At 52.6% G+C, this 12,557-nt stretch overlaps 1 protein-coding gene across 1 annotated transcript; it reads right to left on the bottom strand.

The window, feature by feature from the left end:
* On the bottom strand, positions 1 to 11,536 carry LOC134340072 (uncharacterized; the record flags this gene model as incomplete). Its single annotated transcript, XM_063036892.1, has 14 exons — positions 1 to 230; positions 772 to 830; positions 1,656 to 1,783; positions 2,218 to 2,276; positions 2,782 to 2,982; positions 3,630 to 3,757; positions 4,460 to 4,519; positions 5,345 to 5,484; positions 5,626 to 5,710; positions 6,401 to 6,514; positions 7,161 to 7,220; positions 7,799 to 7,898; positions 8,730 to 8,799; positions 11,447 to 11,536. Coding segments are annotated over 14 exons (1,524 nt in total), but the record flags the coding sequence as incomplete, so codon positions are not given.
* Positions 11,537 to 12,557: the final 1,021 nt, after the last annotated feature.

Below are 12,557 nucleotides of genomic sequence, written 5' to 3'. Positions count from 1 at the left end.
TGATTGAGGGGCAGTAACTGTTCCTGAACCTGGTGGTGTGGGTCCTGAGGCTCCTGTACCTCCTTCCTGATGATTGAGGGGGTAATACCTGTTCCTGAACCTGGTGGTGTGAGCCCTGAGGCTCCTGTACCTCCTTCCTGATGGTTGAGGGCGTAATAACTGTTCCTGAATCTGGTGGTGTGGGTCCTGAGGCTCCTGTACCTCCTTCCTGATGGTCGAGGGGGTTATAACTGTTCCTGAACCTGGTGGTGTGAGTCCTGAGGCTCCTGTACCTCCTTCCTGATGGTTGAGGGGGTAATAACTGTTCCTGAATCTGGTGGTGTGAGTCCTGAGGCTCCTGTACCTTCTTCCTGATGGTTGAGGGGGTAATAACTGTTCCTGAACCTGGTGGTTGAGGGGGTAATAACTGTTCCTGAATCTGGTGATGTGGTTCCTGAGGCTCCTGTACCTTCTTCTTGATGGTTGAGGGGGTAATACCTGTTCCTGAACCTGGTGGTGTTGGACCTGAGGCTCCTGTACCTCCTTCCTGATGATTGAGGGGCAGTAACTGTTTCTGAACCTGGTGGTGTGGGTCCTGATCCTCCTGTACCTCCTTCCTGATGATTGAGGGGATAATTACTGTTCCTGAATCTGGTAGTGTGGGTCCTGAGGCTCCTGTACCTTCTAACTGATGGTTGATGGGGTAATAACTGTTCCTTAACCTGGTGGTGTGGGACCTGAGGCTCATGTACCTCCTTCCTGATGATTGAGGGGCAGTAACTGTTCCTGAACCTGGTGGTGTGGGTCCTGAGGCTCCTGTACCTCCTTCCTGATGATTGAGGGGGTAATACCTGTTCCTGAACCTGGTGGTGTGAGCCCTGAGGCTCCTGTACCTCCTTCCTGATGGTTGAGGGCGTAATAACTGTTCCTGAATCTGGTGGTGTGGGTCCTGAGGCTCCTGTACCTCCTTCCTGATGGTCGAGGGGGTTATAACTGTTCCTGAACCTGGTGGTGTGAGTCCTGAGGCTCCTGTACCTCCTTCCTGATGGTTGAGGGGGTAATAACTGTTCCTGAATCTGGTGGTGTGAGTCCTGAGGCTCCTGTACCTTCTTCCTGATGGTTGAGGGGGTAATAACTGTTCCTGAACCTGGTGGTTGAGGGGGTAATAACTGTTCCTGAATCTGGTGATGTGGTTCCTGAGGCTCCTGTACCTTCTTCTTGATGGTTGAGGGGGTAATAACTGGTCCTGAACCTGGTGGTGTGGGACCTGAGGCTCCTGTACCTCCTTCCTGATGATTGAGGGGCAGTAACTGTTCCTGAACCTGGTGGTGTGGGTCCTGATGCTCCTGTACCTCATTCCTGATGGTTGACAGGCTAATAACTGTTCCTTAACCTGGTGGTGTGGGACCTGAGGCTCATGTACCTCCTTCCTGATGATTGAGGGGCAGTAACTGTTCCTGAACCTGGTGGTGTGGGTCCTGATGCTCCTGTACCTCCTTCCTGATGATTGAGGGGGTAATAACTGTTCCTGAACCTGGTGGTGTGCTTCCTGAGGCTCCTGTACCTCCTTCCTGATGGTTGAGGGGGTAATAACTGCTCCTGAATCTGGTGGTGTGGGTCCTGAGGCTCCTGTACCTCCTTCCTGATGGTCGAGGGGGTTATAACTGTTCCTGAACCTGGTGGTGTGAGTCCTGAGGCTCCTGTACCTCCTTCCTGATGGTTGAGGGGTAATAACTGTTCCTGAACCTGGTGGTGTGGGACCTGAGGCTCCTGTACCTCCTTCCTGATGGTTGAGGGGTAATAACTGTTCCTGAACCTGGTGATGTGGGAACTGAGGCTCCTGTACATCCTTTCTGATGGCTGAGGGCGTAATAACTAATCCTGAACCTGGTGGTGTGGGATCTGAGGCTCCTGTACCTCCTTCCTGATGGTTGAGGGGTAATAACTGTCCCTGAACCTGGTGGTGTGGGTCCTGAGGCTCCTGTACCTCCTTCCTGATCGTTGAGGAGTAATAACTGTTCCTGAATCTGGTGGTGTGGGCCCTGAGGCTCCTGTACCTCCTTCCTGATGGTTGAAGGTTTAATAAATTTCCTGAACCTGGTGATGTGGGACCTGAGGCTCCTGTACCTCCTTCCTGATGGTTGAGGGGATAATAACTGTTCCTGAATCTGGTGGTGTGGGTCCTGAGGCTCCTGTACCTCCTTCCTGATGGTTGAGGGGTAATAACTGTTCCTGAACCTGGTGGTGTGGGTCCTGAGGCTCCTGTACCTCCTTCCTGATGGCTGAGGGGTAATAACTGTTCCTGAACCTGGTGCTGTGAGTCCTGAGGCTCCTGTACCTCCATCCTGATGGTTGAGGGGTAATAACTGTTCCTGAACCTGGTGATGTGGGAACTGAGGCTCCTGTACATCCTTTCTGATGGCTGAGGGCATAATAACTAATCCTGAACCTGGTGGTGTGGGACCTGAGGCTCCTGTACCTCCTTCCTGATGGTTGAGGGGTAATAACTGTTCCTTAACCTGGTGGTGTGGGTCCTGAGGCTCCTGTACCTCCTTCCTGATCGTTGAGGAGTAATAACTGTTCCTGAACCTGGTGGTGTGGAACCTGAGGCTCCTGTACCTCCTTCCTGATGTTTGAGGGGATAATAACTGTTCCTGAATCTGGTGGTGTGGGTCCTGCGGCTCCTGTACCTTCTTCCTGATGGTTGAGGGGGTAAAAACTGTTCCTGAACCTGGTGGTGTGGGTCCTGAGGCTCCTGTACATCGTTCCTGATGGCTGAGGCCGTAATAACTAATCCTGAACCTGGTGGTGTGGGTCCTGAGGCTCCTGTACCTCCTTCCTGATGGTTGAGGGGGTTATAACTGTTCCTGAACCTGGTGGTGTGAGTCCTGAGGCTCCTGTACCTCCTTCCTGATGGTTGAGGGGGTAATAACTGTTCCTGAATCTGGTGGTGTGGGTCCTGAGGCTCCTGTACCTTCTTGCTGATGGTTGAGGGGGTAATACCTGTTCCTGAACCTGGTGGTGTTGGACCTGAGGCTCCTGTACCTCCTTCCTGATGATTGAGGGGCAGTAACTGTTTCTGAACCTAGTGGTGTGGGTCCTGATGCTCCTGTACCTTCTAACTGATGGTTGAGGGGGTAATAACTGTTCCTGAACCTGGTGGTGTGAGTCCTGAGCCTCCTGTACCTCCTTCCTGATTGTTGAGGGGTAATAACTGTTCCTGAACCCGGTGGTGTGGGTCCTGATGCTCCTGTACCTCCTTCCTGTTGGTTGAGGGGGTAATAACTGTTCCTGAAACTGGTGGTGTGGGTCCTGATGCTCCTATACCTTCTTCCTGATGGTTGACGGGGTAATAACTGTTCCTTAACCTGGTGGTATGGGACCTGAGGCTCATGTACCTCCTTCCTGATGATTGAGGGGCAGTAACTGTTCCTGAACCTGGTGGTGTGGGTCCTGAGGCTCCTGTACCTCCTTCCTGATGATTGAGGGGGTAATAACTGTTCCTGAACCTGGTGGTGTGCTTCCTGAGGCTCCTGTACCTCCTTTCTGATGGCTGAGGGCGTAATAGCTAATCCTGAACCTGGTGGTGTGGGACCTGAGGCTCCTGTACCTCCTTCCTGATGGTTGAGGGGTAATAACTGTTCCTTAACCTGGTGGTGTGGGACCTGAGGCTCCTGTACCTCCTTCCTGATGGTTGAGGGGTAATAACTGTCCCTGAACCTGGTGGTGTGGGTCCTGAGGCTCCTGTACCTCCTTCCTGATCGTTGAGGAGTAATAAGTGTTCCTGAACCTGGTGGTGTGGGACCTGAGGCTCCTGTACCTCCTTCCTGATGATTGAGGGGATAATAACTGTTCCTGAATCTGGTGGTGTGGGTCCTGATGCTCCTGTACCTCCTTCCTGATGGTTGAGGGGGTAATAACTGTTCCTGAATCTGGTGGTGTGGGTCCTAAGGCTCCTTTACCTTCTTCCTGAACTGTTCCTGAACCTGGTGGTGTGGGACCTGAGGCTCCTGTACCTCCTTCCTGATGATTGAGGGGATAATAACTGTTCCTGAATCTGCTGGTGTGGGTCCTGATGCTCCTGTACATCCTTTCTGATGGCTGAGGCCGTAATAACTAATCCTGAAACGGGTGGTGTGGGTCCTGAGGCTCCTGTACCTTCTTCCTGATGGTTGAGGGGGTAATACCTGTTCCTGAACCTGGTGGTGTTGGACCTGAGGCTCCTGTACCTCCTTCCTGATGATTGAGGGGCAGTAACTGTTTCTGAACCTGGTGGTGTGGGTCCTGATGCTCCTGTACCTCCTTCCTGATGATTGAGGGGATAATTACTGTTCCTGAATCTGGTAGTGTGGGTCCTGAGGCTCCTGTACCTTCTAACTGATGGTTGACGGGGTAATAACTGTTCCTTAACCTGGTGGTGTGGGACCTGAGGCTCATGTACCTCCTTCCTGATGATTGAGGGGCAGTAACTGTTCCTGAACCTGGTGGTGTGGGTCCTGAGGCTCCTGTACCTCCTTCCTGATGATTGAGGGGGTAATACCTGTTCCTGAACCTGGTGGTGTGAGCCCTGAGGCTCCTGTACCTCCTTCCTGATGGTTGAGGGCGTAATAACTGTTCCTGAATCTGGTGGTGTGGGTCCTGAGGCTCCTGTACCTCCTTCCTGATGGTCGAGGGGGTTATAACTGTTCCTGAACCTGGTGGTGTGAGTCCTGAGGCTCCTGTACCTCCTTCCTGATGGTTGAGGGGGTAATAACTGTTCCTGAATCTGGTGGTGTGAGTCCTGAGGCTCCTGTACCTTCTTCCTGATGGTTGAGGGGGTAATAACTGTTCCTGAACCTGGTGGTTGAGGGGGTAATAACTGTTCCTGAATCTGGTGATGTGGTTCCTGAGGCTCCTGTACCTTCTTCTTGATGGTTGAGGGGGTAATAACTGGTCCTGAACCTGGTGGTGTGGGACCTGAGGCTCCTGTACCTCCTTCCTGATGATTGAGGGGCAGTAACTGTTCCTGAACCTGGTGGTGTGGGTCCTGATGCTCCTGTACCTCATTCCTGATGGTTGACAGGCTAATAACTGTTCCTTAACCTGGTGGTGTGGGACCTGAGGCTCATGTACCTCCTTCCTGATGATTGAGGGGCAGTAACTGTTCCTGAACCTGGTGGTGTGGGTCCTGATGCTCCTGTACCTCCTTCCTGATGATTGAGGGGGTAATAACTGTTCCTGAACCTGGTGGTGTGCTTCCTGAGGCTCCTGTACCTCCTTCCTGATGGTTGAGGGGGTAATAACTGCTCCTGAATCTGGTGGTGTGGGTCCTGAGGCTCCTGTACCTCCTTCCTGATGGTCGAGGGGGTTATAACTGTTCCTGAACCTGGTGGTGTGAGTCCTGAGGCTCCTGTACCTCCTTCCTGATGGTTGAGGGGTAATAACTGTTCCTGAACCTGGTGGTGTGGGACCTGAGGCTCCTGTACCTCCTTCCTGATGGTTGAGGGGTAATAACTGTTCCTGAACCTGGTGATGTGGGAACTGAGGCTCCTGTACATCCTTTCTGATGGCTGAGGGCGTAATAACTAATCCTGAACCTGGTGGTGTGGGATCTGAGGCTCCTGTACCTCCTTCCTGATGGTTGAGGGGTAATAACTGTCCCTGAACCTGGTGGTGTGGGTCCTGAGGCTCCTGTACCTCCTTCCTGATCGTTGAGGAGTAATAACTGTTTCTGAACCTGGTGGTGTGGGTCCTGAGGCTCCTGTAGCTCCTTCCTGATCATTGAGGAGTAATAACTGTTCCTGAACCTGGTGGTGTGGGACCTGAGGCTCCTGTACCTCCTTCCTGATGATTGAGGGGATAGTAACTGTTCCTGAATCTGGTGGTGTGGGTCCTGATGCTCCTGTACCTCCTTCCTGATGGTTGACGAGGTAATAACTGTTCCTGAACCTGGTGGTGTGGGTCCTGAGGCTCCAGTACCTACTTCCTGATGGTTGAGGGATAATAACTGTTCCTGAACCTGGTGGTGTGGGTCCTGAGGCTCCTGTACCACCTTCCTGATGGCTGAGGGGGTAATAACTGTTCCTGAATCTGGTGGTGCAGGTCCTGAGGCTCCTGCACCTTCTTCCTGAACTGTTCCTGAACCTGTTGGTGTGGGTCCAGAGGCTCCTGTACCTCCTTCCTGACGGGTGAGGGGGTAATAACTGTTCCTGAACCTGGTGGTGTGAGTCCTTATGCTCCTGTACCTCCTTCCTAATGATTGAGGGGGTAATAACTGTTCCTGAATCTGGTGGTGCGGGTCCTGAGGCTCCTGTACCGCCTTCCTGATGGTTGAGGGGGTAATAACTGTTCCTGAATCTGGTGGTGTGGGCCCTGAGGCTCCTGTACCTCCTTCCTGATGGTTGAAGGTTTAATAAATTTCCTGAACCTGGTGATGTGGGACCTGAGGCTCCTGTACCTCCTTCCTGATGGTTGAGGGGATAATAACTGTTCCTGAATCTGGTGGTGTGGGTCCTGAGGCTCCTGTACCTCCTTCCTGATGGTTGAGGGGTAATAACTGTTCCTGAACCTGGTGGTGTGGGTCCTGAGGCTCCTGTACCTCCTTCCTGATGGCTGAGGGGTAATAACTGTTCCTGAACCTGGTGCTGTGAGTCCTGAGGCTCCTGTACCTCCATCCTGATGGTTGAGGGGTAATAACTGTTCCTGAACCTGGTGATGTGGGAACTGAGGCTCCTGTACATCCTTTCTGATGGCTGAGGGCATAATAACTAATCCTGAACCTGGTGGTGTGGGACCTGAGGCTCCTGTACCTCCTTCCTGATGGTTGAGGGGTAATAACTGTTCCTTAACCTGGTGGTGTGGGTCCTGAGGCTCCTGTACCTCCTTCCTGATCGTTGAGGAGTAATAACTGTTCCTGAACCTGGTGGTGTGGAACCTGAGGCTCCTGTACCTCCTTCCTGATGTTTGAGGGGATAATAACTGTTCCTGAATCTGGTGGTGTGGGTCCTGCGGCTCCTGTACCTTCTTCCTGATGGTTGAGGGGGTAAAAACTGTTCCTGAACCTGGTGGTGTGGGTCCTGAGGCTCCTGTACATCGTTCCTGATGGCTGAGGCCGTAATAACTAATCCTGAACCTGGTGGTGTGGGTCCTGAGGCTCCTGTACCTCCTTCCTGATGGTTGAGGGGGTTATAACTGTTCCTGACCCTGGTGGTGTGAGTCCTGAGGCTCCTGTACCTCCTTCCTGATGGTTGAGGGGGTAATAACTGTTCCTGAATCTGGTGGTGTGGGTCCTGAGGCTCCTGTACCTTCTTGCTGATGGTTGAGGGGGTAATACCTGTTCCTGAACCTGGTGGTGTTGGACCTGAGGCTCCTGTACCTCCTTCCTGATGATTGAGGGGCAGTAACTGTTTCTGAACCTGGTGGTGTGGGTCCTGATGCTCCTGTACCTTCTAACTGATGGTTGAGGGGGTAATAACTGTTCCTGAACCTGGTGGTGTGGGTCCTGATGCTCCTGTACCTCCTTCCTGTTGGTTGAGGGGGTAATAACTGTTCCTGAAACTGGTGGTGTGGGTCCTGATGCTCCTATACCTTCTTCCTGATGGTTGACGGGGTAATAACTGTTCCTTAACCTGGTGGTATGGGACCTGAGGCTCATGTACCTCCTTCCTGATGATTGAGGGGCAGTAACTGTTCCTGAACCTGGTGGTGTGGGTCCTGAGGCTCCTGTACCTCCTTCCTGATGATTGAGGGGGTAATAACTGTTCCTGAACCTGGTGGTGTGCTTCCTGAGGCTCCTGTACCTCCTTTCTGATGGCTGAGGGCGTAATAACTAATCCTGAACCTGGTGGTGTGGGACCTGAGGCTCCTGTACCTCCTTCCTGATGGTTGAGGGGTAATAACTGTCCCTGAACCTGGTGGTGTGGGTCCTGAGGCTCCTGTACCTCCTTCCTGATCGTTGAGGAGTAATAACTGTTCCTGAACCTGGTGGTGTGGGTCCTGAGGCTCCTGTACCTCCTTCCTGATCATTGAGGAGTAATAACTGTTCCTGAACCTGGTGGTGTGGGACCTGAGGCTCCTGTACCTCCTTCCTAATGATTGAGGGGATAGTAACTGTTCCTGAATCTGGTGGTGTGGGTCCTGATGCTCCTGTACCTCCTTCCTGATGGTTGACGAGGTAATAACTGTTCCTGAACCTGGTGGTGTGGGTCCTGAGGCTCCAGTACCTCTTTCCTGATGGTTGAGGGATAATAACTGTTCCTGAACCTGGTGGTGTGGGTACTGAGGCTCCTGTACCACCTTCCTGATGGTTGAGGGGGTAATAACTGTTCCTGAATCTGGTGGTGCAGGTCCTGAGGCTCCTGCACCTTCTTCCTGAACTGTTCCTGAACCTGTTGGTGTGGGTCCAGAGGCTCCTGTACCTCCTTCCTGACGGGTGAGGGGGTAATAACTGTTCCTGAACCTGGTGGTGTGGGTCCTTATTCTCCTGTACCTCCTTCCTAATGATTGAGGGGGTAATAACTGTTCCTGAATCTGGTGGTGCGGGTCCTGAGGCTCCTGTACCGCCTTCCTGATGGTTGAGGGGGTAATAACTGTTCCTGAATCTGGTGGTGTGGGTCCTGAGGCTCCTGTACCTCCTTCCTGATGGTTGAAGGTTTAATCAATTTCCTGAACCTGGTGATGTGGGACCTGAGGCTCCTGTACCTCCTTCCTGATGGTTGAGGGGATAATAACTGTTCCTGAATCTGGTGGTGTGGGTCCTGAGGCTCCTGTACCTCCTTCCTGATGGTTGAGGGGTAATAACTGTTCCTGAACCTGGTGGTGTGGGTCCTGAGGCTCCTGTACCTCCATCCTGATGGTTGAGGGGTAATAACTGTTCCTGAACCTGGTGATGTGGGAACTGAGGATCCTGTACATCCTTTCTGATGGCTGAGGGCATAATAACTAATCCTGAACCTGGTGGTGTGGGACCTGAGGCTCCTGTACCTCCTTCCTGATGGTTGAGGGGTAATAACTGTTCCTTAACCTGGTGGTGTGGGTCCTGAGGCTCCTGTACCTCCTTCCTGATCGTTGAGGAGTAATAACTGTTCCTGAACCTGGTGGTGTGGGACCTGAGGCTCCTGTACCTCCTTCCTGATGTTTGAGGGGATAATAACTGTTCCTGAATCTGGTGGTGTGGGTCCTGAGGCTCCTGTACCTTCTTCCTGATGGTTGAGGGGGTAAAAACTGTTCCTGAACCTGGTGGTGTGGGTCCTGAGGCTCCTGTACATCGTTCCTGATGGCTGAGGCCGTAATAACTAATCCTGAACCTGGTGGTGTGGGTCCTGAGGCTCCTGTACCTCCTTCCTGATGGTTGAGGGGGTTATAACTGTTCCTGAACCTGGTGGTGTGAGTCCTGAGGCTCCTGTACCTCCTTCCTGATGGTTGAGGGGGTAATAACTGTTCCTGAATCTGGTGGTGTGGGTCCTGAGGCTCCTGTACCTTCTTGCTGATGGTTGAGGGGGTAATACCTGTTCCTGAACCTGGTGGTGTTGGACCTGAGGCTCCTGTACCTCCTTCCTGATGATTGAGGGGCAGTAACTGTTTCTGAACCTGGTGGTGTGGGTCCTGATGCTCCTGTACCTTCTAACTGATGGTTGAGGGGGTAATAAGTATTCCTGAACCTGGTGGTGTGGGATCTGAGGCTCCTGTACCTCCTTCCAAATGATTGAGGGGCAGTAACTGTTCCTGAACCTGGTGGTGTGGGTCCTGATGCTCCTGTACCTCCTTCCTGATGGGTGAGGGGGTAATAACTGTTCCTGAACCTGGTGGTGTGAGTCCTGAGCCTCCTGTACCTCCTTCCTGATTGTTGAGGGGTTATAACTGTTCCTGAACCCGGTGGTGTGGGTCCTGAATCTCCTGTACCTCCTTCCTGTTGGTTGAGGGGGTAATAACTGTTCCTGAAACTGGTGGTGTGGGTCCTGATGCTCCTATACCTTCTTCCTGATGGTTGACGGGGTAATAACTGTTCCTTAACCTGGTGGTGTGGGACCTGAGGCTCATGTACCTGCTTCCTGATGATTGAGGGGCAGTAACTGTTCCTGAACCTGGTGGTGTGGGTCCTGAGGCTCCTGTACCTCCATCCTGATGGTTGAGGGGTAATAACTGTTCCTGAACCTGGTGATGTGGGAACTGAGGCTCCTGTACATCCTTTCTGATGGCTGAGGGCATAATAACTAATCCTGAACCTGGTGGTGTGGGACCTGAGGCTCCTGTACCTCCTTCCTGATGGTTGAGGGGTAATAACTGTTCCTTAACCTGGTGGTGTGGGTCCTGAGGCTCCTGTACCTCCTTCCTGATCGTTGAGGAGTAATAACTGTTCCTGAACCTGGTGGTTGATGGGGTAATAACTGTTCCTGAATCTGGTGATGTGGGTCCTGAGGCTCCTGTACCTTCTTCCTGATGGTTGATGGGGTAATAACTGTTCCTGAACCTGGTGGTGTGGGTCCTGATGCTCCTGTACCTCCTTCCTGATGGTTGACGGGGTAATGACTGTTCCTGAACCTGGTGGTGTGGGTCCAGAGGCTCCTGTACCTCCTTCCTGACGGGTGAGGGGGTAATAGCTGTTCCTTAACCTGGTGGTGTGGGACCTGAGGCTCATATACCTCCTTCCTGATGATTGAGGGGCAGTAACTGTTCCTGAACCTGGTGGTGTGGGTCCTGATGCTCCTGTACCTCCTTCCTGATGATTGAGGGGGTAATAACTGTTCCTGAACCTGGTGGTGTGCTTCCTGAGGCTCCTGTACCTCCTTCCTGATGGTTGAGGGGGTAATAACTGTTCCTGAACCTGGTGGTGTGGGTCCTTATGCTCCTGTACCTCCTTCCTAATGATTGAGGGGGTAATAACTGTTCCTGAATCTGGTGGTGCGGGTCCTGAGGCTCCTGTAACACCTTCCTGATGGTTGAGGGGGTAATAACTGTTCCTGAATCTGGTGGTGTGGGTCTTGAGGCTCCTGTACCTCCTTCCTGATGGTCAAGGGGGTTATAACTGTTCCTGAACCTGGTGGTGTGAGTCCTGAGGCTCCTGTACCTCCTTCCTGATGGTTGAGGGGGTAATAACTGTTCCTGAATCTGGTGGTGTGAGTCCTGAGGCTCCTGTACCTCCTTCCTGATGGTTGAGGGGTAATAACTGTTCCTGAACCTGGTGGTGTCGGACCTGAGGCTCTTGTACCTCCTTCCTGATGGTTGAGGGGTCATAACTGTTCCTGAACCTGGTGGTGTGAGTCCTGAGGCTGCTGTACCTCCTTCCTGATGGTTGAGGGGTAATAACTGTTCCTGAACCTGGTGGTGTGGGACCTGATGCTCCTGTACCTCCTTCCTGATGGTTGAGGGGGTAATAACTGTTCCTGAACCTGGTGGTGTGGGTCCTGATGCTCCTGTACCTCCTTCCTGATGGTTGAGGGGGTAATAACTGTTCCTGAACCTGGTGGTGTGAGACCTGAGGCTCCAGTACCTCCTTCCTGATGGTTGAGGGATAATAACTGTTCCTGAACCTGGTGGTGTGGGTCCTGAGGCTCCTGTACCACCTTCCTGATGGTTGCGGGGTGATATCTGTTCCTGAACCTGGTGGTGGGGGTCCTGATGCTCCTGTACCTCCTTCCTGATGGTTGAGGGGGTAATAACTGTTCCTGAACCTGGTGGTATGGGTCCTGATGCTCCTGTACCTCCTTCCTGATGGTTGAGGGGGTAATAACTGTTCCTGAACCTGGTGGTGTGGGTCCTGATGCTCCTGTACCTCCTTCCTGATGGTTGAGGGGGTAATAACTGTTCCTGAATCTGGTGGTGTGGGTCCTGAGGCTCCTTTACCTTCTTCCTGAACTGTTCCTGAACCTGGTGGTGTGGGACCTGAGGCTCCTGTACCTCCTTCCTGATGGTTGAGGGGTAATAACTGTTCCTTAACCTGGTGGTGTGGGTCCTGAGGCTCCTGTACCTCCTTCCTGATCGTTGAGGAGTAATAACTGTTCCTGAACCTGGTGGTGTGGGACCTGAGGCTCCTGTACCTCCTTCCTGATGTTTGAGGGGATAATAACTGTTCCTGAATCTGGTGGTGTGGGTCCTGAGGCTCCTGTACCTTCTTCCTGATGGTTGAGGGGGTAAAAACTGTTCCTGAACCTGTTGGTGTGGGTCCTGAGGCTCCTGTACATCGTTCCTGATGGCTGAGGCCGTAATAACTAATCCTGAACCTGGTGGTGTTGGGTCCTGAGGCTCCTGTACCTCCTTCCTGATGGTTGAGGGGGTTATAACTGTTCCTGAACCTGGTGGTGTGAGTCCTGAGGCTCCTGTACCTCCTTCCTGATGGTTGAGGGGGTAATAACTGTTCCTGAATCTGGTGGTGTGGGTCCTGAGGCTCCTGTACCTTCTTGCTGATGGTTGAGGGGGTAATACCTGTTCCTGAACCTGGTGGTGTTGGACCTGAGGCTCCTGTACCTCCTTCCTGATGATTGAGGGGCAGTAACTGTTTCTGAACCTGGTGGTGTGGGTCCTGATGCTCCTGTACCTTCTAACTGATGGTTGAGGGGGTAATAAGTATTCCTGAACCTGGTGGTGTGGGATCTGAGGCTCCT

The sequence above is a fragment of the Mobula hypostoma genome, chromosome X1 (genome assembly GCF_963921235.1).
Source record: "Mobula hypostoma chromosome X1, sMobHyp1.1, whole genome shotgun sequence".
Classification (NCBI taxonomy): Eukaryota; Metazoa; Chordata; class Chondrichthyes; order Myliobatiformes; family Myliobatidae; genus Mobula; species Mobula hypostoma.
This window is presented reverse-complemented; position numbering and strand designations above follow the sequence as displayed.